General features: G+C 42.9%; 1 protein-coding gene across 2 annotated transcripts in view; it reads left to right on the top strand.

Annotated features, from left to right (window-relative positions):
* Positions 1–20,500, top strand: part of FAM222A (family with sequence similarity 222 member A) — a 78,784-nt gene extending 58,284 nt beyond the window's left edge. For both annotated transcript variants that reach the window (XM_075276611.1, XM_075276612.1), the window contains exon 3: positions 18,696–20,500. In XM_075276611.1, coding sequence (XP_075132712.1) covers positions 18,696–19,936 — 1,241 coding nt within the window. In that variant the 3' untranslated portion in view covers positions 19,937–20,500. The remainder of the gene's footprint in view (positions 1–18,695) is intronic.
* The last annotated feature ends 6,066 nt before the right edge of the window (positions 20,501–26,566 follow it).

Below are 26,566 nucleotides of genomic sequence, written 5' to 3'. Positions count from 1 at the left end.
ACCCACAATTTTTACTACTGGTATACAGTGCCATTGTCTGACTGGGAATTCAAAGAATATATTGGGGTTATAAATACCCTCATTTCTTGCTACTGCCATATAGTGCCAGTTTCTGACTGGTAATTCAAAGAATATATTGGGGTTACGTGCACCCACAATTTTTACTACTGGTATACAGTGCCATTGTCTGACTGGGAATTCAAAGAGTATATTGGGAATACAAATACCCTCATTTCTTGCTACTGCCATATAGTGCCAGTTTCTGACTGGGAATTCAAAGAATATATTGGGGTTACGTGCACCCACAATTTTTACTACTGGTATACAGTGCCATTGTCTGACTGGGAATTCAAAGAATATATTGGGGTTATAAATACCCTCATTTCTTGCTACTGCCATATAGTGCCAGTTTCTGACTGGTAATTCAAAGAATATATTGGGGTTACGTGCACCCACAATTTTTACTACTGGTATACAGTGCCATTGTCTGACTGGGAATTCAAAGAGTATATTGGGAATACAAATACCCTCATTTCTTGCTACTGCCATATAGTGCCAGTTTCTGACTGGTAATTCAAAGAATATATTGGGGTTACGTGCACCCACAATTTTTACTACTGGTATACAGTGCCATTGTCTGACTGGGAATTCAAAGAATATATTGGGGTTATAAATACCCTCATTTCTTGCTACTGCCATATAGTGCCAGTTTCTGACTGGTAATTCAAAGAATATATTGGGGTTACGTGCACCCACAATTTTTACTACTGGTATACAGTGCCATTGTCTGACTGGGAATTCAAAGAGTATATTGGGAATACAAATACCCTCATTTCTTGCTACTGCCATATAGTGCCAGTGTCTGACTGGGAATTCAAAGAATATATTGGGGTTACGTGCACCCACAATTTTTACTACTGGTATACAGTGCCATTGTCTGACTGGGAATTCAAAGAGTATATTGGGAATACAAATACCCTCATTTCTTGCTACTGCCATATAGTGCCAGTGTCTGACTGGGAATTCAAAGAATATATTGGGGTTACGTGCACCCACAATTTTTACTACTGGTATACAGTGCCATTGTCTGACTGGGAATTCAAAGAATATATTGGGGTTATAAATACCCTCATTTCTTGCTACTGCCATATAGTGCCAGTTTCTGACTGGTAATTCAAAGAATATATTGGGGTTACGTGCACCCACAATTTTTACTACTGGTATACAGTGCCATTGTCTGACTGGGAATTCAAAGAATATATTGGGAATACAAATACCCTCATTTCTTGCTACTGCCATATAGTGCCAGTTTCTGACTGGGAATTCAAAGAATATATTGGGGTTACGTGCACCCACAATTTTTACTACTGGTATACAGTGCCATTGTCTGACTGGGAATTCAAAGAATATATTGGGGTTATAAATACCCTCATTTCTTGCTACTGCCATATAGTGCCAGTTTCTGACTGGTAATTCAAAGAATATATTGGGGTTACGTGCACCCACAATTTTTACTACTGGTATACAGTGCCATTGTCTGACTGGGAATTCAAAGAGTATATTGGGAATACAAATACCCTCATTTCTTGCTACTGCCATATAGTGCCAGTTTCTGACTGGTAATTCAAAGAATATATTGGGGTTACGTGCACCCACAATTTTTACTACTGGTATACAGTGCCATTGTCTGACTGGGAATTCAAAGAATATATTGGGGTTATAAATACCCTCATTTCTTGCTACTGCCATATAGTGCCAGTTTCTGACTGGTAATTCAAAGAATATATTGGGGTTACGTGCACCCACAATTTTTACTACTGGTATACAGTGCCATTGTCTGACTGGGAATTCAAAGAGTATATTGGGAATACAAATACCCTCATTTCTTGCTACTGCCATATAGTGCCAGTGTCTGACTGGGAATTCAAAGAATATATTGGGGTTACGTGCACCCACAATTTTTACTACTGGTATACAGTGCCAATTTCTAACTAGGAATTCAAAATGCGCAAGGCTCCCGGAAAGGGACGTGGACGAGGCCGTGGGCGAGGTCGGGGGAATGGTTCTGGGGAGCAAGGTAGCAGTGAAGCCACAGGGCGTCCCGTGCCTACTCCTGTGGGGCAGCAAGCATTGCGCCACTCCACAGTGCCAGGGTTGCTTGCCACATTAACTAAACTGCAGGGTACAAACCTTAGTAGGCCCGAGAACCAGGAACAGGTCTTGCAATGGCTGTCAGAGAACGCTTACAGCACATTGTCCAGCAGCCAGTCAGACTCTGCCTCCTCTCCTCCTATTACCCAACAGTCTTGTCTTCCTTCCTCCCAAAATTCCGAAGCTTTACAGAACAATAACCCAAACTGTCCCTGCTCCCCAGAGCTGTTCTCCGCTCCTTTCATTGTCCCTCAACCTGCCTCTCCACGTCACGATTCCACGAACCTAACAGAGGAGCATCTGTGTCCAGATGCTCAAACACTAGAGTCTCCTCCATCTCCGTTCGATTTGGTGGTGGATGACCAGCAACCCACCCTCATCGACGATGATGTGACGCAGTTGCCGTCAGGGCATCCAGTTGACTGGCGCATTGTGCGGGAGGAGGAGATGAGACAGGAGTTGGAAGAGGAAGTGGTGGATGATGAGGACACTGACCCGACCTGGACAGGGGGGATGTCAAGCGGGGAAAGTAGTGTGGATGTTGAGGCAGGTGCAGCACCAAAAAGGGTAGCTAGAGGCAGAGGCAGAGGTCAGCAGCTTAGGCGAAGCCAGGCCACACCCGGAATCTCCCAAGATGTTCCAGTTCGTACCCAGCCCCGAAAAACTCCCACCTCGAGGGCACGTTTCTCGAAGGTGTGGAGTTTTTTCAAGGAATGCGCCGAGGACAGATATAGTGTTGTCTGCACAATTTGCCTCTCGAAATTGATTAGGGGCTCTGAGAAGAGCAACCTGTCCACCACTTCAATGCGCCGTCATTTGGAATCCAAGCACTGGAATCAGTGGCAGGCAGCAACGGCAGGACAAAGGCCGCCTGCCGTTCACGCCACTGCCACTGCCTCTGCCTCTGCCTCTGCCACTGCCACTGCTGACTGTGCTGGCGATGCACTCCAGAGGACGAGCCAGGACACCACTTCATCTGCCTCCGCCACTTTGTTGACTTCTACCTCATCCTCCCCTGGTCCTGTCTTATCTCCTTCTCCTGCACCATCAAAGGCACCATCAGGCGTTTCTTTACAACAACCCACCATCTCTCAGACATTGGAGCGGCGGCAGAAATACACTGCTAACCACCCACACGCGCAAGCCTTGAACGCCAACATCGCTAAACTGCTGGCCCAGGAGATGTTGGCGTTCCGGCTTGTTGAAACTCCCGCCTTCCTGGACCTGATGGCAACTGCGGCACCTCGCTATGCCGTCCCTAGCCGTCACTACTTCTCCCGGTGTGCCGTCCCCGCCTTGCACCAGCACGTGTCACTCAACATCAGGCGGGCCCTTAGTTCCGCGCTTTGCACAAAGGTCCACTTGACCACCGACGCGTGGACAAGTGCATGCGGACAGGGACGCTACATTTCACTGACGGCACACTGGGTAAATGTAGTTGAGGCTGGGACTGCTTCCCAAACTGGCCCGGTGTACCTCGTCTCCCCGCCTAACATTCCTGGCAGGGACACGAGAAGAACACCCCCCTCCTCCTCCTCCTCTACCGCCGCCTCCTCCGCCTCCTCCTCCGCCACCGCCTCCTCCTCCGCTGTTAGATTGACCCCAGCTACGAGTTGGAAACGTTGCAGCACTGGCGTTGGTAGACGTCAGCAGGCTGTGCTGAAGCTGATCAGCTTGGGGGACAGACAGCACACTGCCTCCGAGGTGAGGGATGCCCTCCTCGATGAGACGGCAATATGGTTTGAGCCGCTGCACCTGGGCCCAGGCATGGTCGTTTGTGATAACGGCCGGAACCTGGTAGCAGCTCTGGAGCTTGCCGGACTCCAACATGTTCCATGCCTGGCCCACGTCTTCAACCTAGTGGTGCAACGTTTCCTAAAGAGCTACCCCAATGTTCCAGAGCTACTGGTGAAAGTGCGGCGCATGTGCGCCCACTTTCGCAAGTCGACAGTAGCCGCTGCTAGCTTAAAATCTCTCCAGCAACGCCTGCATGTGCCACAACACCGGCTTTTGTGCGACGTCCCCACACGCTGGAACTCAACGTTTCAGATGTTGAATAGAGTGGTTGAGCAGCAGAGACCTTTGATGGAATACCAGCTACAAAACCCTAGGGTGCCACAAAGTCAGCTGCCTCAGTTTCACATCCATGAGTGGCCATGGATGAGAGACCTTTGTGACATCCTACGGGTCTTTGAGGAGTCCACAAGGAGGGTGAGCTCTGAGGATGCGATGGTGAGCCTTACAATCCCGCTCTTGTGTGTTCTGAGAGAATCCCTGATTGACATCAGGGATAACTCAGATCACACAGAGGAGTTAGGGATAGCATCCGATCCGTCACAGCTGGAGAGTAGGTCCACACATCTGTCCGCTTCACTGCGTTTAATGGAGGAGGAGGAGGAGGAGGAGGAGGAGGAAGAAGAGTTGTCCGATGATGTGATGGTGATACAGGAGGCTTCCGGGCAACTTCGAATCGTCCCATTGTTGCAGCGCGGATGGGTAGACATGGAGGATGAGGAGGAAATGGAGATTGAACTTTCCGGTGGGGCCAGAGGAGTCATGCCAACTAACACTGTGGCAGACATGGCTGAGTTCATGTTGGGGTGCTTTACAACCGACAAGCGTATTGTCAAAATCATGGAGGACAACCAGTACTGGATCTTTGCTATCCTTGACCCCCGGTATAAAAACAACATCTCGTCTTTTATTCCGGTAGAGGGGAGGGCCAATCGCATCAATGCTTGCCACAGGCAATTGGTGCAGAATATGATGGAGATGTTTCCAGCATGTGACAGTGGCGGCAGGGAGGGCAGTTCCTCCAGTAGGCAACCAAGTTCTCACCGGTCCACACAAACGAGGGGCACACTGTCTAAGGTCTGGGACACCTTGATGGCACCCCCTCGCCAAAGTGCCGCCACGGAGGGTCCTAGTGTCACCAGGCGTGAGAAGTATAGGCGCATGTTGCGGGAATACCTTTCCGACCACAGCCCTGTCCTCTCCGACCCCTCTGCGCCCTACACGTATTGGGTGTCGAAGTTGGACCTGTGGCTTGAACTTGCCCTATATGCCTTGGAGGTGCTGTCCTGTCCTGCCGCCAGCGTCCTATCTGAGAGGGTGTTCAGTGCAGCCGGTGGCATCATCACTGACAAGCGCACCCGTCTGTCAGCTGAGAGTGCCGACCGGCTCACTTTGATAAAAATGAACCACCACTGGATAGAGCCTTCATTTTTGTGCCCACCTGTGTAAAGCACCCCAACATGAAACTCCATGTCTGTACTCAACCTCTCCAATTCCTCCGCATCCTCATACTCATCCACCATAAGCGTTGCACAATTCTGCTAATACTAGGCTCCCTCCAACATGATTTCCCCCAACTCTGCTGGTTAGAGGCTCCCTCCACCCTGATTTCCACCAACTCTGCTGGTTAGAGGCTCCCTCCACCCTGCTTTCCCACAACTCTGCTGGTTAGAGGCTCCTTCCACCATGAATTTGCCCAAACTGGGCTGTTTAGAGGCTCCCTCCACCATGAATTGGTCCAAACTGGGCTGGTTAGAGGCTCCCTCCACCATTAATTGGTCCAAACTGGGCTGGTTAGAGGCTCCCTCCACCATGAATTTGCCCAAACTGGGCTGTTTAGAGGCTCCCTCCACCATGAATTTGCCCAAACTGGGCTGTTTAGAGGCTCCCTCCACCATGAATTGGTCCAAACTGGGTTTTTTAGAGGCTCCCTCCACCATGAATTGGTCCAAACTGGGGTGGTTAGAGGCTCCCTCCACCATTAATTGGTCCAAACTGGGCTGGTTAGAGGCTCCCTCCACCATGAATTGGTCCAAACTGGGCTGTTTAGAGGCTCCCTCCACCATTAATTGGTCCAAACTGGGCTGGTTAGAGGCTCCCTCCACAATTAATTGGTCCAAACTGGGCTAATTAGAGGCTCCCTCCACCATGAATTGGTCCAAACTGGGTTTTTTAGAGGCTCCCTCCACCATGAATTTGCCCAAACTGGGCTGTTTAGAGGCTCCCTCCACCATGAATTGGTCCAAACTGGGCTGGTTAGAGGCTCCCTCCACCATGAATTTCCCAAAACTTGGCTGTTTAGAGGCTCCCTCCACCATTAATTGGTCCAAACTGGGCTGGTTAGAGGCTCCCTCCACCATGAATTGGTCCAAACTGGGGTTTTTAGAGGCTCCCTCCACCATGAATTGGTCCAAACTTGGCTGTTTAGAGGCTCCCTCCACCATGAATTGGTCCAAACTGGGGTGGTTAGAGGCTCCCTCCACCATTAATTGGTCCAAACTGGGCTGGTTAGAGGCTCCCTCCACCATGAATTGGTCCAAACTGGGCTGGTTAGAGGCTCCCTCCACCATGAATTTGCCCAAACTGGGCTGTTTAGAGGCTCCCTCCACCATGAATTTGCCCAAACTGGGCTGGTTAGAGGCTCCCTCCACCATGAATTGGTCCAAACGGGTTTTTAGAGGCTCCCTTCACCATGAATTGGTCCAAACTTGGCTGTTTAGAGGCTCCCTCCACCATGAATTGGTCCAAACTGGGGTGGTTAGAGGCTCCCTCCACCATTAATTGGTCCAAACTGGGCTAATTAGAGGCTCCCTCCACCATGAATTGGTCCAAACTGGGTTTTTTAGAGGCTCCCTCCACCATGAATTTGCCCAAACTGGGCTGTTTAGAGGCTCCCTCCACCATGAATTGGTCCAAACTGGGCTGGTTAGAGGCTCCCTCCACCATGAATTGGTCCAAACTGGGTTTTTTAGAGGCTCCCTCCACCATGAATTGGTCCAAACTGGGCTGGTTAGAGGCTCCCTCCACCATGAATTTCCCAAAACTTGGCTGTTTAGAGGCTCCCTCCACCATTAATTGGTCCAAACTGGGCTGGTTAGAGGCTCCCTCCACCATGAATTGGTCCAAACTGGGGTTTTTAGAGGCTCCCTCCACCATGAATTGGTCCAAACTGGGGTGGTTAGAGGCTCCCTCCACCATTAATTGGTCCAAACTGGGCTGGTTAGAGGCTCCCTCCACCATTAATTGGTCCAAACTGGGCTGGTTAGAGGCTCCCTCCACCATGAATTTGCCCAAACTGGGCTGTTTAGAGGCTCCCTCCACCATGAATTTGCCCAAACTGGGCTGGTTAGAGGCTCCCTCCACCATGAATTGGTCCAAACGGGTTTTTAGAGGCTCCCTTCACCATGAATTGGTCCAAACTTGGCTGTTTAGAGGCTCCCTCCACCATGAATTGGTCCAAACTGGGGTGGTTAGAGGCTCCCTCCACCATTAATTGGTCCAAACTGGGCTGGTTAGAGGCTCCCTCCACCATTAATTGGTCCAAACTGGGCTGGTTAGAGGCTCCCTCCACCATGAATTGGTCCAAACTTGGCTGTTTAGAGGCTCCCTCCACCATTAATTGGTCCAAACTGGGCTGGTTAGAGGCTCCCTCCACCATGAATTGGTCCAAACTGGGTTTTTTAGAGGCTCCCTCCACCATGAATTTGCCCAAACTGGGCTGTTTAGAGGCTCCCTCCACCATGAATTGGTCCAAACTGGGTTTTTTAGAGGCTCCCTCCACCATGAATTGGTCCAAACTGGGCTGGTTAGAGGCTCCCTCCACCATGAATTGGTCCAAACTGGGGTGGTTAGAGGCTCCCTCCACCATTAATTGGTCCAAACTGGGCTGGTTAGAGGCTCCCTCCACCATTAATTGGTCCAAACTGGGCTGGTTAGAGGCTCCCTCCACCATGAATTTGCCCAAACTGGGCTGTTTAGAGGCTCCCTCCACCATTAATTGGTCCAAACTGGGCTGGTTAGAGGCTCCCTCCACAATTAATTGGTCCAAACTGGGCTAATTAGAGGCTCCCTCCACCATGAATTGGTCCAAACTGGGTTTTTTAGAGGCTCCCTCCACCATGAATTTGCCCAAACTGGGCTGTTTAGAGGCTCCCTCCACCATGAATTGGTCCAAACTGGGCTGGTTAGAGGCTCCCTCCACCATGAATTTCCCAAAACTTGGCTGTTTAGAGGCTCCCTCCACCATTAATTGGTCCAAACTGGGCTGGTTAGAGGCTCCCTCCACCATGAATTGGTCCAAACTGGGCTGGTTAGAGGCTCCCTCCACCATTAATTGGTCCAAACTGGGCTGGTTAGAGGCTCCCTCCACCATGAATTTGCCCAAACTGGGCTGGTTAGAGGCTCCCTCCACCATGAATTGGTCCAAACTGGGTTTTTTAGAGGCTCCCTCCACCATGAATTTGCCCAAACTGGGCTGGTTAGAGGCTCCCTCCACCATGAATTGGTCCAAACTGGGCTGGTTAGAGGCTCCCTCCACCATGAATTTGCCCAAACTGGGCTGTTTAGAGGCTCCCTCCACCATTAATTGGTCCAAACTGGGCTGGTTAGAGGCTCCCTCCACCATGAATTTGCCCAAACTGGGCTGTTTAGAGGCTCCCTCCACCATGAATTGGTCCAAACTGGGTTTTTTAGAGGCTCCCTCCACCATGAATTGGTCCAAACTGGGCTGGTTAGAGGCTCCCTCCACCATGAATTTCCCAAAACTTGGCTGTTTAGAGGCTCCCTCCACCATGAATTGGTCCAAACTGGGCTGGTTAGAGGCTCCCTCCACCATGAATTTCCCAAAACTTGGCTGTTTAGAGGCTCCCTCCACCATGAATTGGTCCAAACTGGGCTGGTTAGAGGCTCCCTCCACCATTAATTGGTCCAAACTGGGCTGGTTAGAGGCTCCCTCCACCATGAATTTGCCCAAACTGGGCTGTTTAGAGGCTCCCTCCACCATGAATTGGTTCAAACTGGGCTGGTTAGAGGCTCCCTCCACCATTAATTGGTCCAAACTGGGCTGGTTAGAGGCTCCCTCCACCATTAATTGGTCCAAACTGGGCTGGTTAGAGGCTCCCTCCACCATGAATTTGCCCAAACTGGGCTGGTTAGAGGCTCCCTCCACCATGAATTGGTCCAAACTGGGTTTTTTAGAGGCTCCCTCCACCATGAATTTGCCCAAACTGGGCTGGTTAGAGGCTCCCTCCACCATGAATTGGTCCAAACTGGGGTTTTTAGAGGCTCCCTCCACCATGAATTTGCCCAAACTGGGGTGTTTAGAGGCTCCCTCCACCATGAATTTGCCCAAACTCTGCTGGTTAGAGGCTCAATCCACCCTGATTTTCAAAACAAATGTTGGTGCCAACCTCAACTTACTACAAGGGCCAAATTCACTGCTGGTGACAAGCTCTCCTCACTGCAAGTGCCAAATACACATGTTTCAAGGTGTTTTCCTACTGTCAGAGAGGTGGTATTGAGTGTGTAAAGTGTGTAGTTGTTAGGCTGTGATGTTGGGGTAATAGAGGGTCTTTGGTGTGTTAGATGCCCCCAGACATGCTTCCCCTGCTGTCCCAGTGTCATTCCAGAGGTGTTGGCATCATTTCCTGGGGTGTCATAGTGGACTTGGTGACCCTCCAGACACGGATTTGGGTTTCCCCCTTAACGAGTATCTGTTCCCCATAGACTATAATGGGGTTCGAAACCCGTTCGAACACACGAACATTGAGCGGCTGTTCGAATCGAATTTCGAACCTCGAACATTTTAGTGTTCGCTCATCTCTATTCCTAACGCTTATTTATGCTCTTACATCCCATATCCGTAGCATTCCTAGAGTATAGAACATCGGACACCGGTTTAATTTGGTATCTGTGTGAGCTGTGGTCGATAGTTGGAGATTTTCATGGAGTTCTTTACACCATCATGTTACAGAGCACATTATAGTGATAAACATCATACCTTTGTTATGCATGTCACTTCAGCTATAAGAGCACCAATCTTGCCCCCCTCTTGCCTGAAAGTTCATTGAGTAGGGTGGGTTACCTCATAGCAGCAAGAGGAGGGGTCCAAGCAGCAACTGGCTCATTGCATTTTGCTATTTTTATCCAAATCTCCAAAAGTGACATACATAGCAAAGGTATGATGTCTATCACTGTAGGTGACCCTGGTGGCAGGAGAATATGCTTGGTGGAGATGCCATATACTTCTAGATTTCTTGTATATTGTAATTGAATCCAGCAATTGCTACTGAAATACGTTTGACCCATTGTTTTTCTTTAGTGGTTTACAAATAAATGTGCAAATACACATATAGGCCCCACGTAGCGGCCTCAGCAAAAAAAAGAAAAAAAGCGCTGCAAGAAACGCAGCGAAGCAACAACTCAGGTTTCCTCTGCAGACTTCCTGCTTCAATTATACCTATAGGGAAACTGCCGGTGTTTCTGTAGGTATAATTGACATGCTGCAATTTCCAAAACCGCAACTGTCAGCTGCATGTATTTTTCTGCAATGTGTGGATGGGATTTGCAATAATCCCATCCACTTTGCAGAGACTATGAAACGCCATGTTTTTTTTTTCTGCAATGTTTACACAACATGGGGCCATTGGCCTCAATAACCTTGACCAAACCCAGTGATCTTCAGTGAGATCAGCCTTCTATCTGATTATATGTGTATAAGGGAGCGTAAGGAGGAGTAGCCATTGGTGTAATGTGTATTCAGCTAAAAGCTATTAAAAGTATTTGGAACACCGTGTAGGATACATGCACATGTTGTACAAAATACACAGCATTTTTGTAGAAAATCATGTACAATTCAGGGTTTGTTTTTGTTTTACTGTAGATTGTGAGCCCCATATAGAGATCACCATGTACGGGTTTTTTTTTCCTATCAGTATGTCTTTGTAGAATGGGAGGAAATCCACGCACACATGGGGAGAACATACAAACTTCTTGCAGATGTTTTTCCTGGGGTATTTGAACTCCAGCGCTGCAAGGCCACACTGAGCCCCTGTGTTGTCCCCCAATTCAGGTTTTGGTTTTGTTTTGTTTTTTTTGGGGGGGGGGGGGTTTGACGTGGATATTTTAATACCTGCAGCAGGTCAGTTCTTTGATTTTTCGCTGTGGATTTCACCTATTTTAATGAGGCCGTGAAATCCAAGACAAACCCTTTTCTTGTAGCCATTCTCTTGAATTTGCCTCTGAGTGTGCACTAGAACTGAATTCTGGAATTCTGGCTAAGAAAAATATAGACAATGATAGACTGTACTATGTCTGCCACATCTCATTGAAATGACTGCATTTTATTTTCCACACTGAAAGATCTTATTACAATTTCCATCAGCATAAAATTTTACTCTAAAGGCCGTAGCTAAATGAGTTTAATATACTGGTTAATAGAGGTTCCTGTTTCAGACACCTGTAACTAGCGTATAACATTGATTTAATGGAGTGTGCTGCGGCCCATCATGATGGTATTCTTTCTGTTCAATTAGCATTGCTTCTAGTGGATGATCAGTGCTAGCATTTATTTATAAAGCACTATTATACCAGCGCTGGATGTTAAGATTCCATTCTTTCATCTATGAATTGCTTTCTAGCATTACAATTTCTTCTGTTTTTATAACCTGAATGGCCCCCTGACCTCACAGTGCCCTAAAGGTCACCTGTTTGCTTTCAGTTGAAAGGTAAATCTTCTCGAGTTCTGGTATTTGAATGTACATGGTCTTCTGTTAATATGCAAAAACATGTAAATGCCGGTCATGCAACCAGAGGCAAATTTTTCCCATAGTAAATAATGCAGTAAAATGTGCACGTTGGAGCGGTTAGTAAGTAAGGAGCGTTTATCATCATATGATAAGACATAGTTTAGGACTGGAAGAAAATTTTAAGTAGGCAAAGCATATCTACTTCTCAATAAACTGCTTTAAAGGACCGAATTTATGTCTATGATATATTTGTGTATATCATACAGCAGAAATTATGTATGATTATTATTATGATGAACACATATAGGAAAAGAGTTTTTTTTTTTTCTACATAATTACTGGTTAGAACTGATATTTACCAGATAAAATTACATTTCCATTATCGGTGCCTTAAACTGCAACAACATTTTGTGGGTTTATGTGCACATGGCTGTCTGCTTGTCATGGAGTTATAGTGGCTGCATCTGCTCGCCACATGACTGGTATGTGGCCGCCTGCTTGCCGCACCACTGGTATGTGGCCGTCTGCTTGCCGCACCACTGGTATGTGGCCACCTGCTCGCCATGTCATTAGTGTGTAGCCGCATCCTCTCCACGCCACTGGTGTGTAGCTGCCGTCTCCTTGCCACGCCACTGGTGTGTAGCCGCCGCCTCCTTGCCACATCACTGGTGTGTAGCTGCCTCCTCGCCGTGCCACTGGTATGTAGCCGTCTGCTTGCCCCGCCACTGGTATGTAGCCGCCTGCTCGCCCCTCCACTGGTATGTAGCTGCCTGCTCGCCATGCCACTGGTATGTAGCCACCTGCTTGCCACGCCACTGGTAGGTAGCTGCCTGCTCGCCACGCCACTGGTATGTAGCCGCCTGCTCGCCGCAATTCCCTATCATAATGATGATTTTTTGTCAGGTCATCACTAGTGGATTACACCGCTAAAATGGGACTGCACAATTTTTTCAGTTCAATGTATTTCTTTGGTAGGTATCACATAAATGCAAGCATATCTCTACATGCATGAGTGATAAATGGTTAAAAGCAATATCTCCATTTATGGCTGATAAATGAGTTTTTCAATTATCAGATCCTCTTCAAAAAGTCAAAGAAAGTTTGCAAATCTGTATTTTCAGAGGACTGAGATTTATACAGTACATGAAAGATGGCAATACGCGGAGTACCTGAATCAATTCTCTCACCGAAAAAGTAAAAATCTAAAATGTGTATGGAAACTCACATTATCAACAAGCTGTAATCTGAAAAAGCAGAGCTGCACATATCCAGTGAAGGGATCTGAGATCATTTGGAAGTATCTGATATTTTCAGTATTGAACAAAAAAAATAGCTTTGTATGCCTAGCATAGCAGACTTCTGATGCAGGAAGAGATCCTGCTGCTTGCCCTGAACACTGAACAGCTGGATATCATCCACTTGGCACTTAACGTATGTGGCCGAATTGAACTCTAAATCTGGTTCTTGGGCCAAACAGCAGGATAATAATGAATATAGCCAGTATACCACTACAGCTAAAGATGTAGGATGCACTTTCATAGAAAGCTGCCAGTATGTAGCCACCTACAGAGAGTACTGTTATTGTGACAATAAAAAAAAATAAATGGCAAAACATTGTAACAATACGGTTTTATTTTATAGTACATACAACACCATATACTAGTGAGGGGTTTTTTTGTTTCTAATTTTTTTTTTTTTTTTTTAATATCATACAGGAGGTGGGGTTTAAGTACTGTGAAAAGAACTGCTGTTGAATGGGGCTTAGTATATCTCAGCGTCCAGCATGGCGATCGCTCGTAATATAAAAGAGAATGTCAGACACTACAGCACACCAGGTGTTGAAAGCTGTCAAAAGGACATAAAGTAAAGCCGGCCATACACGTGAAATTACTGTCAGCCAAGCGCTTGTTCAACCGACAGCTATTTCTTTCAATTCACCATAAACCTATATACACTTTACGACCAACTTCATTTTCTCCACCTAGAGATCAATGTCTGGACCTACAATATAGCGACAGTCATCTGCATAGTTGTTGACCTCTCGGTTCATCTAAATAGGAATAATCATATTCTACATATAAAATTATAGAAACTGTCAAATGAGCCTCAACCTAAAAAAAAAAAAAATCTAAGTATTCATTGTAGACTCTGACAAAACAGACATACTAAATCTATAATGCGGCCACTTGTTCCATGGAAAGGAAATAATAAACCGTAAGAAAAAAACTTTTTTTTCACATCTTTTTCTCAATAAAACCAAATATTGAGGCCATAAAATCTGGATGAAGAGCTTTTGACAAACTGAGTGTTAATTTTGTTGATCATCTGTAAAATTGCATGTACAGGGCTTTTTGGGTCTATTATAAAAATGCTGATTTCCTTACTCCATAAATAGCGCTTGTGTGTATTTTGGAGGGGGTTAAACACCCATGAAATTACTTCTATAATGTATTTTACATTCATTTTATTTTGCCTGGGTTAAAATGAGGTTTGTGTTGTGTTGGACTTCATTCCCTCGAAACCTTAAATTACCAGGCTGGTGTTTGGTTTATCTCATTTTATTGCAATATGCATAAACTGCTGGAGTGAGATTTACAGTTTTGTATAGATTTATATGTATGTAGAAAAAGTTGTATACGTAGATTTATAAATGGGCCTTAAAGGGGTTGTATCTATAGACAGTTATCCCCTCTCCATAGGATCGGTGTCAGACCGCAGAGTATCTGACTGTTGATCAGGAAAATGGCGGCCTGAAAGTCTCACCCATAACACTCCCCCCCCCCCAAATCCTTTATGTGAACGAAACGGTTGGGTTATCAGGCTCTGTTCTATGGGGCTGCCGGAGATGGTTGTGAACAGACTACCAGCATAATGTTGCTTCATTCTTGGGGGGACTTTCAGACCACCTTTTGAATGATTGCTGAAGATTCAAGTGGTCGGACCCCTAGCAATCTTACACTTATCCCCTACTGCGTAGATAGGCGATAAGTGACAGTAATGGCACAACCTCTTTAAGCCAATGGTTTTGATTCACTGAATATTTTGTTGTGTGAATGTGTTACTGTCTACTAGATCACATAATGCACAAAATAAAAATACGATTATCTTTCATGGATCGCACTGGGCCTTCATGCCAGTGGAGTGGCTCAACATTCACATATGGTATGCCCACTCTGGGGCATTTTTCTACCAGTACCTAATATATCACACTTACACTGCAATATAAAGGAAGCATTATGTTTTATCCACTCATGGCTTTAGCTCAAAAAACCTCAGCAAAATCTGTAAGAAAGAAAAACAGCTTTTCTACAACATGTCAAAAAAAAAAAAAAAAAAATTTATAAAAAAAAAAACATTAGATGACGAACTGGAGTATAGCGATGGGTTAAAATCCAAGATGTTACAGCATTTATGTTTTTAGTTGTCATATAACAAGTCAGCACACCAGGGAAATATGTCATCAGTATGTAGGCTTTTTATTGAAAGCGTGCACATATTCATGAATGATTAACTGTTAAAACATGAGAATACATCAGCGCTAATGACCCATGGTAAAAATTGAATCCATAGCACATAATATGCTCGGCCATATCGAGATATACACTTTTAAATTGCAATTTGGAAACTGATAATTCACAGTAAAATCAAATTCACTTGATATTCATGAATAAATATCCCATAAACGTCCACCTCGATGCATTTGTCTAATAAATTGTATCATTTTTAATCAGATTTTTGCATTTGGTTGTATTTTGTCACCAAATAATATAGTATTACTGTCCACACTGATGTGTTTGTTTTTTTTTGTTTGTTTTTTTTTTTTTGTTTTTTTTTTACTTTTAGCGATCCATCCTTATGCTGAAGAATTGCAAAACGCAGCATTTTAGAGTACCTGCAAAGTGAATGGGATTCTGGCTAATCCCAACCACACATTGCAGACAAAACTCAGCAGCAGATCAACTGCATTTAAAAATGAAATTCGAAAATCGCAGCATATGAATTATACTTGCGGAAATGCAGGTATAATGAGGGCAGAAAATCCGCAGAGAAAAACTCTGCGAAAACCTAAAGAAAAATGCTATGGAAAAAAAAACATGTTTCTGCCAAGGTTTTTTTTCTTTACTATTTTTTGCTGTGTTTCACTACACAGGCCTTGGCCTAATTATATGTTGGTTTCATTGACAAGCAAGGTGTCCAACGATTAAATTAGAAGTTGTTCTGCTAGAAAAAGAAAAGAAGGAAATGCCTGTAAGCACACAGACATGCAGGGTTTTTTTTTTGTTTTTTGGTTTTTTTTAACCAAATCTAAAAAAAAATAATAATTCCCCCACCCCTCTCCCCTTCCATATCAACTCCTGACTTTGGCTAAATTCAGATGACTGACAGTAACAAGTGATCATTCTGAAAACTTTTGTTCCGATTCTCACAAATATCACAATCTGTTAAAAAAAAAAAAATTAAAAAAAATGTAAAGTTGCTTGGAAGATAACTTGGTGGCTTTTATTCAGCAAGCCAAATCTGTCTCTGTATCTCAAAAGAATGATCAGATTGATTTGAGATTGTTATTGCAGCATGTTATCCTCACTTGTATTATAAAGAAACAATAAGCACTCATCTTTGCATCGTAGGCAGAGCAGAAGACAAAAGGAGACTTCCTAAAACTGATGACAACACTAGCCAAGTGCTGTATTCATTTTTGGAAGTTTGGTTGGGATCCATTCTTATTTGATCATGTTCTTTTTATATTTGTTTTCGTTATTACGGCAAGGCAATTTTTTCTCCTATCTTCTATCTACGCATGAAATATGTACCAATTAAAGGCAAATCTGTTTCCAATGTATAATTTAATCTGTCCTCTATACAAGAATAATTTAGAATGCGTAACGCATTATACCAGCTGATATAATACATTGTGCTACAGCACCACAAAACCGACAAGAATACTGTGGAACAAAATATAAACATTGCAACATTAACACAAAATCTCGGAATACATTCAGATACATGCATTTCCCAAAATCTATCTCTGGCAGAAAGTGAGAGATGCTTAAATTTGAAAAATGATATAGAGCGCAGAATTTGAATCTAGAAAGTCTTGTATTTTTGATATGTATTCTCACTGACTTCTCTGTTGTAGTCTTAACACATCTTGATTGTGTGAAATTCCAAAAAATTCTACATACTGCTCTGTTATTGAGGTTAAATGTTGTTTGAGTTGTCCATAATTAAAAACATATGTATATATATAATTTGATAAAAAATATTTGGTCTTTTGTCATTTAAAAAAATAAATTTCTGGACAACCCCTTTAAGGTCTTACAAAAACTGCTGTTTCTACAATGTCAAGAGGCCTCATGCATTCCACTGTATAGTGCCTTCATTTGGAATCATGTCATGAAGCTGATCTCTGCATTGATTCTGGTGGGGAAGGGGGGCTCCATAAGCCAGGGCTCCATGTTATGAAAAAATTGCGATGCTTTACAGCAGCTGCAAAGTAGATGGGATTCTGGCTAATCCCATGCACACATTACAGAAAAATATGCTCACTGGAAATGTTGCGATTTCAAAAAACGTTGCATTTTTGTAAATCCCAGCATGCCAACTACACCTACTTAAACGCCAGTGTTTTTGGTATAGATATAATATGGCCAAAGTCTGCAATGGAAAAATCTGTGGACCATCTGTAAAAAGTGCTGCAGGGGGAAAAAAAAAGCGGTCTTTTGCGCAGAGCTTCTTAGCCTAATATGGTAAGATTTATGTTAGATTTGTTTTCAGAGTTCTACACAGTTTTACGGAAAATATTCCCCATGAATTCAGAAGCCTACTGTTACAGGAGAGAACATATCTTTTGGGTCCTGTATTATGGATCCATATTGCTCTGAGGTTATCCAGTGCTAGAATATGGTGGTATACATGAGACTTTGGAGGCCAACCTTTAATAATGCTTAGAAAGTTATCATTAATAGTCAAAACATTTGCTGCTAAAGCACTATTAACCCTCCCAGTATTGTAGCATCCTTGTGCAGGCAGACTTTAAGAGGTTAAATTTTAAATTACAGATTTTTTTCATTAATTATAGGGGATTTTTAACGACAGCGGTTCAGTCATTTTTGTCTCCCCAAGTACTTTGGGTGGAACCAAATGCCACAGTTCTAAGGCTCTTTTTGTCTGTTTTAACAGAAGAATAGAGACAAACGTGTTCTGAGCTGACAGCTCTTTCCTCCCCTGTCATTAAATTATTAACTGCCATCTCACAAAATATGGACTTTTTTTTAGTAATCAAAAATGCTCTCTTTCTGAAGACACAAGGCATTAGACATAATTTACAGCTATAATCATTAACAATGCATCGTGGAACATTCTACATTTTGCATTTTTGATGTTTTTCTTAAATAGTTGGAGAATGTTTAATCTCTTTGAGTGACAGAAGTTTCCAAATGGCTGAAATAAGGCTTTAGGCAAATCTAATAACAGATCTGTTGTGTTTGACCATGTTGCTAATGCTTGCCTATTTTTCTTCTAAAAAATGTTTTTAAACTTTTTCCTTTTTTACCTTTTTTATGCCATTCTACAATAAACCTCTGGTAATTACTCTTACTTTATTGCTGGTCTAAGTGTATACATTCCCGAAACAACAACCCGCGCGGCTTCTGCCTGAAGATAGGGCAGGTCGCTTCTTTTCTCCGCTAGCAGCAGCCCGCCACTAGCGGAAAAAAGAAGCCTGGCGGTCTGCATAGACCACCATTGTAAGGGGAGTTTTTTGACGCGAAATCCGCTGTCAAAAACCTCCCCTAGGCTCACGTGTGAACGAGCCCTAAGTGTGGACTAGTACGCGCGGTTGTTCAGCCTTGTGGCCCTTTCCAGTATATGTTCAAGTTTCAATATCTCCTGCATACATCTTCACAGTTCTACCTTCTAATTTTTTTTGCAGATTAATAACACTGTATTTTGTCCATTTTGTGTACAGTATTTTAAATACAATGACATTTCTCTCTTCTGTTACAGGTGAAACTGCTACACCAGTACAGACCACAAGATACCCAAGCCCTGCCGAACTAGATGCCTACGCACAAAAAGTAGCTAACAGCCCACTGACTATCAAGATCTTCCCCACCAACATCAGGGTTCCCCAGCACAAGCACCTAAACAGGACTGTAAATGGCTATGACACTACAGGCCAACGTTATAGCCCTTACCCAATACACACAAGTGGCTACCAAGGCCTTCTTGCTATTGTTAAGTCTTCTAGTAAGAGTGTGGTAAAGAATGTAGAGGGAAAACGGACTAAAATTTCTTCAGCGCAGGTTGGTGTTGCTCCCTACCCCATGTCAAGCACTTTAACACAAGGCCAACCTTGCAATGGACAATTGAGTTACATTACGAATCAGAAACAGATGGATGCACCAGTGCCGCCCAATGTGACAGTGGCAACTTCAGTCATTCCTTTAACAGGTCGAAATTTAACACTCCAGCAGTCCAACTTACCCTCTATTCAAAGCATCATTTACCAGATCAACCAACAGTGCCAGGCTCAGGCTTCTCACCAAGCTTGTCAAGGTGTGGTAGTTACTAACTCCAGCCCAGCTAAGCAGGGAATGACCAGTGGCTTTACTGCTATGACCGGTGGCACTGTGGCTTATGCAGGCACTGTCCTACAAGACTGTAGGTCTGGCACAGAAATGGCATTGGGATCTGCCCCAGTGGTAGCCAAAGCTGGATCCTACCAGGATGGCATGGACTACCTTATTTGGCAACAGAAACAACAGCAGCAACTCCGGATATACAGTAGTGGCAGTGGAGGAGGAGGAGCAGTCAGCAAGTCGCCTGAAGTCTGCCCAGGAGTGTCTCGTCCTTATACTCTTGCCAGTGCCGTTGAGAAAGTCAGTTCCTCCCCACTGAACTGTGTTGGTATGCATGGCAATTTCTCTGTTGGTCAGTACTTTGCCCCTCCTTGGAACAGTATCTTGGTCACACCCAACAGTGACTGTTACAATCCACAGGAACTTGCCAATGGTCACAGGGATTTAGGGGTACATCCATCAGATGGACTAACCAGCATCCCCAGCAAGACCCTCTGCAATACCTCTATTCTTAGCAGTAGCCTTCAGTCTTTGGAGTATCTCATCAATGACATTCACCCACCCTGTATTAAGGAGCAAATGCTTGGCAAGGGTTATGAAACAGTCTCTGTGCCAAGGCTTCTTGATCATCAGCATGCCCACATCCGCCTGCCCATTTACAGATAAAGTTCTTTTCTCTTTTCTATGTAAAGGTGGCCAACACTGGTTCAGTACACTAGATAATGCTACTTAGCCATAAGAAGGCATGTTTTATCAGTGCAGAGGGCAGAGGTGAGACTAGCCACCCCTCATCCTTTGCAGTCAGAGTGCATAGTAATGAGAGTCCTGGCAGCAAAAGGGTTTTCTGCTCTGGTTATGCTGCCTTTGCTCCTGCACTTTATATTATCTTGCAAGTAAATGGAAGAGAATGGCTTAGTCCAAAATGCAGGTTCTTTATTCCATGTCTTATGCCGTTACAATGAAAGAATTGGTGGCCATACCCGTACTGAATGCAATTTTAACTCTCCAATTTATTTAATTGCTGATATTCTGTAATAATTGACATCCTAATTATTTTATTTTTTGCTTTGAAATCGTAAACTTGGTCTGAATGCAGCATCATTTCTCCGCATTATGGCAGGAAATGAAGGTTAACAATAGAATAGGTACGGTACTTATCTTATCTGGAATCATTTTTTCTGTAACCCCTCCACTGCCAACTTTCCTGACCTCATTGTGAAAAGGCTTTATTTTATTTTTTTTATTTTTTTTTTAATAGCAAGGCCATTCTAAAACCACTGAATGTACATTCTACATGTAACATTTACTAACAATCAGTCAGCTTTTTATTTTCACATCAGTAAGAAGTTACTTGAAAATAATGCATCAGGATTCAACACAGTTCAAAAAAGCTATATAATGTAGTTGACCTTGCATAAAAATCTGTTTGGACCACCCATAACTATTGCTGAGCGCTATATGACATCACGCACAGTTACGTAAATCTAGCGCTGTGGTTATTTGGTTTGTATGCAGAATAAACCACTGGAAGTTCTAAGCAGAAATGTCATTAAGTAAATGACTATTAATCCCTATCACTAGAACATTGGCTTCCAGTGGAAATAAAGGGAAGAGACTGTACAAAGTACAAACTCGTGTGAGATACTTCATTTTCAGTGGTTTATACTGTCTATAACCAACCCAAATCAGAAGCAAGATCCACCATTTTGGCAGTCACTGCTCCATGTAGGAACAAGATGATAATGTAATCTAATGGCTGGAGTCCTTGTTATAACAATAAAGGATTGAGTTCACCACTTAGATCAGTGTTCTGAATGGAGGGTAAACTGCCACTCACAACTCTGGCAATCAACTTTTGGGAGGCCACCATATATCTAAAAGTTCTGCTAAAATCTGTGACTTTGGCTGACTTTCCTTGTATGGGCATGGTGGCCTTAAAAGATGGCAGAAGTTAGTAAACAGACTCAGGCCAATTTAAGAAAACTCTTACCTTCCAGGAAAAAGGAACATCAGTGCCTTGAACTCATATGGTAACTTCTATAGTTGTATGCTTATTTAGCGAACAGCTATTTTAGTCAACTACTCCATTGGTAGTGGGAAAGGAGGAAACCTTTACCAGACATCTGCAGAAGGAATTTTTCACAGGAAGATCATGTTGAAAATCAAAATGCCCATTCCCTATTCTCTCTGCTATATACCCTCTGGGCATGGATGGGACCCGCACCCCCCTCCCCTCCCCCCAAACGTACCAGATTACTAACCGATCCTGCCAAGATCACTAGGTTATATCACAATTGTGTGGCCAGCTCTACGCACTCATCTTGCTTCTAATGGTTTGTTATTATAAAGTACTTGCATTTCAGCAATTTATTAAATAAGACCCTATTAGACACCACAGTTACATATATAAGCTTGGCTGGATTAGTCACTACAACACTTGCAATATCAATTGGAGTTGTTGACCGGTCCATACAGATTAACTTGTTTGTTTGTTTTTAAATTAACCTATATACACAGTTAACCAATATACATTAATTTAAGTTGTCCTGGCATACGAATATTCTTTAACAGCAAAAACAGCCAGTATCGCACTAAACCCATAGTATGTGGAAAAGAAGCTTAACTCGTTGTAGAAAGTGTTTTTGACAGAAATGCGCCTTTGTACAATTTTTTTGCAGTTCTTTCATATACATTTTGCATAAGTGTGATTTCAATACCTCCATTTCCAAGGGCATGGATTAAAGAACAAGACGAAGCCAACTAACCCCGGGAGATCAGGAAGATAATGACCTAGTCCTAGATTCAAATAGTTATCTTATTTCATTAAAGCAAAATTGATAAAAATAGTCTTCAGTGGAAAAAAGTGTCTGGATCATTATCTTTCTCAAGAACTAATTGATTTGGGGTTTTTTTTTTCCTTTTAGTTTTTTTTTTTTTGTTTCCTAATTCAACTGCCTATCTGACCGACAATGCATTTCAGGTGTATCTGGCAGTGAAAGGATTAATTTATTTATACATTTTATTGTGACATTTTACCATGTTTCCACTGGATCTGTGATGCTTTTTGCCCAGTATATTCAACTTAACAACAAAAATACATGCAAAGAATGTGAATGAGGGTTAAAGCTTCATAGTTGCTGCTATTTTGGAAACAAATGAAAAAATAAACTTTCTTTTTGCTCAAAAATGAAAAAAAATAAAAAATATATATGTATTATCCAAAAAAAATCTATATAATCTTACCAATGTCACATTACTGATTTTAAAAAAATAATTTTGGTTCTGTCAGTGTTATGGCAGAAAATGGGATAATTAAACAAAACTTGTTTTAACGTGAATTTTTAATTTTTTTTTTTTTATTTTTTTTTTATTTTTTTTTTTTTAAGTCCATTACTTGCACTAGTAAAAAAAAATTGTAGAAGTGAACAGTGAATGCAGGAGGATATTTAAAATACACACAAAATAATAATTAAAAAAAACTTGAAAACTTGAATATAATTTTTGTAGTGTGATAATATTGTATAATTTACTTGTTGGCTGCTATACAAAAATACTGAAAGCATTTCCTCATATCCCATGCTCTATATGCTTGAAAATAGACATACTATTCATTTTGGGGGGGTTTCCGTGTATATTTTTATTTTCAGTTGTATTCCATTGTTTCAAGTGGTCAAGAAGATTCATGAAATTGAGACACTGGGGTGCCTAGTTTTTTAATCTGTGGATATCTTTGGGGAGTTAACCTTTTATTTTAATCCACCAATTGCCAGTTTCTTCATTGATGCACAGTGCTTAATAGAAATATTCTCCATTTCAGTCTTGTTTGCATCTCGTACCCTCTCTCAATGAAGAGGAGGAAATTTGTTATATGGTTGACACAGCTCTGTGTCTGAATGCAGCATAGTATGTAAGAAGCTTGAAAACTGACCCAACGCTTCCATGCATTACATGTAGCGGTTCTTCAGCTGTTATCCCTGGGAAAGTTGCAGCCAGACACCATGGATGAGAGAAGTCAGACCATAATAATAAGCGGATCATCATTCCCACTTTTTTTTTTTTGTAAGGTTGTCTTGTCTTTTTTTTTTTTTTTTTTTTTACCACTTTTAAATGGACGCTGGCAGTGCAGGTGCAGTGTCTCATAGTTACTACTAATAAGCTGTTGCCCTATGTGACCTAATGGAGGAAAGACCCATGAGGTCACATATTTCCCTGCCATGTGAGTTTCAGGGGAAGTGCATCATTATGCCGGTCAATTGTATGGATGGACATCTATGTAATGCAGCTCTTTGCTCTGGCTCAGAGGAAGATTATCATTACATGTCTGACTATAAATCCAAGAGCACAGAGAATGTCTATACTGCTCTCAGATAGGGGAACATCACAGAACCGCCTTACGCTAGGGGTGGACACATTTGAAGCCTTTACTTCTCCAGAAAACACTTTTTTTTTTTTTTTTTTTTTCTCTCCTTCTAAACTAAGTAATAAAACCGTAAGAACATTCATAGACCCTAACAGAAAAAAAAAAATATATATATATACACATACACACACACACACACACACACACACACACACACACACACACACACACACACACACACACACACACACACACACACACACACACACACACACACACACACACTCTTTAACCAGTAATACCCACTTACTACAATAGCCTCTTACCCCAACCTCGACCTCTGATGAACCTCTTGAATAGGGCAAAGCACTGCATACTTTTGTTGGCACTTCTGCTCACACGCCATCTTAATGATTTTAGCAACTGTACATATCTTTTTCATACCTCAGTGGGTTTATAAACCAAGGAACATAGTTTTCTGATTTTGCCTGAACCCAGTCTAAAAATTGACTGAAATCTCAAATTTTCTAAAAAAAAAAAAAAATTGTCAACACCCCAGGACTGCTTTCAGTGCTGCTTTAGTACCATTGATTTTTGCCTGCTGTAGCACTTTTGGGGACCCAATACTCATCCCTTCCTAAGGGCTCGTGCACATGGGGGTCATTAAATACTGCACACTGCTCACTAAAATGCGCATACTAAATGTAATGATATTAATCTTGTCATGCAAATGTGTTCTTGTCTTATAAGTGTATTAGTGTATGCTGTGCATTTCTTAGCTAATATACCTATTAAAATGTCTATTGGCTTTCTCTTGAAGGAGGGCATTAGGGGGAATTCACACAGAGGAACTTGGCGCCAATTCTGGCACAATAATTTGCGGCAGAATCAGCGCTGGAAAAAAAATCCCATTGACTTCAATGGGTTCCGTTTTCCACGCAGAACCCATTGAAGTAAATGGGGGTCTCTTTTTCAGCGCTGATTCTGCCACGAGTTACCATGCCAGAATCAGTGCTAACTTCCTCCGTGTGAATGCCCCCTTAAATGGGTTTTGTGGTCCCAAATTGTGCATTTATATTTCTATGACCTATCCACAGGATAGGTCATCAGTATATGATCTGTGGGATCCAATGCCTGGATCTCTCATGGGTCAGCTGTGGTAGCGTCCTCTGTGTACTGGAAGCTGCTAATGGTGGGATAGCACATGCATTGCTGCATCTATTTAAGTAAAAGGAGCCATGCAGAAGCTGTTACTCAAATAGCAATCCTTCACATACTGCCCGTCCACTATCGGCTTCCAGCTCACAGATGCTGCTGTAACAGATGACATGTTCAAGATCTGGGTGATGGACCCCCACAGATCACATACTGATAACCTATCCTGTGGGGTAATTTGTATGAAATTTCAATTTGAGGCCAAAAAAGAAATGACTGACCCATGTGCAAAAGTCCTAAGAATTTTACTTGGTGATTGGTTGTAAATGTCAAGTCGTGTTGTGGAAGTGTAGGAGTTTTACAGAGACGTTATACTGTGCCCACAAGAGTTCTGGAGGGCTCTACTGTACCTCATAGGCTCTTATTTCACATATAGAGCTCTTTGGGGTAGATATACTAAGCAGAGTGCACCATCATTTGCACCAGAAACTGTAAGATGCCTTGCGCCACATTTTTGATTTACACATTTACAGCTTGTATGATAAAGGGGTCTGACTTCATGGAAAGTGGCATGGCTTAATGTATAAATGTGGATGTGACCAAAGTTGTTCTCAAACCACATTAGACACTTTGATAAATCTGGCACAGTTTAAGACTACCTAAATTTGCGGTGTCTAAAACTTATACCGTATTAATATCTTCATTCTGTTAAGAAGGGCAATATATATATTTGCAGTGGAATTCATTTAATGTGGCATCAACTAACTCATTTATCATGGTATTAACCAAATAGGTGCCAAAATACCATATGTTTTGGATTACAGTGACCAGACTTCATTAGTTTATTGGAAAAAAAAATATAACCAATGAGAGAAAAATAATTCTATCATAATTCTGACAAGGCTTTGGTTCTTTCTTCTGCCTCCAGATGTAGGTTTTGTGCACACTGCTTCACATTTGCACACTGCTGTGGCTTTTTTTTTGTTTGGGTTTTTTTTTGTCCCCTACCCCCTCCCTCAGCCTAGAAGCTTTGCTTCTGGGATAGCATATGATTTTGTCACACAGACACCCTATGATATACATGATCCATGAACACTGCTATAGCCTAACCTGAAGTTCTGTGCCTCAAACAAACTATACTTAAAGGGGTTGGCCACTTTCAGACCAATATTGGCAAACAAATGTACAATAAAAAGATATACAGTTTTCCAATATTTTTTTTTTTTTTTTTTTTTTTTTTTTTTATGTAGATTGTGAGCCCACTTTTCCCTATCAGTATGTCTCTTTGGAATATGGGATGGAAATCCATGCAAACACGGGGAGAACATACAAACTCCTTGCAGATGGTTTTTTTGCCCTTGGCGGGATTTGAACACCAGGACTCCAGCACTGCAAGGCTGCAGTGCTAACCACTGAGCCACCGTGTGGCCCCCGATTTTCCAATATATTTTCTGTATCAGTTCCTCACGGTTTTCTAGATCTCTGCTTGCTGTCATTCATTCTGTTACTTCTAGTGGATAAAAGTCTGACCATGGTCATGTGATTTACGGTCCATGGTCATGTGATGAGGACACAGGTGCTGCTCGTTATAGTCACAGCACAATAATCAGACATTTGCCTGGTAACGAGCGGCACCTGTGTGCTCATCACATGACCATGGACTATAAATCACATGACCATGGACCGTAAATCACATGACCATGGACCGTAAATCACATGACCATGGTCAGACTTTTATCCTCTAGAAGTAACAGAATGAATGACAGCAAGCAGAGATCTAG

Source organism: Leptodactylus fuscus, chromosome 1 (assembly GCF_031893055.1).
Source record: "Leptodactylus fuscus isolate aLepFus1 chromosome 1, aLepFus1.hap2, whole genome shotgun sequence".
Classification (NCBI taxonomy): domain Eukaryota; kingdom Metazoa; phylum Chordata; class Amphibia; order Anura; family Leptodactylidae; genus Leptodactylus; species Leptodactylus fuscus.
The sequence above is the reverse complement of the archived record's forward strand: the minus strand, read 5'-3'. Positions and strand labels throughout refer to the sequence as shown.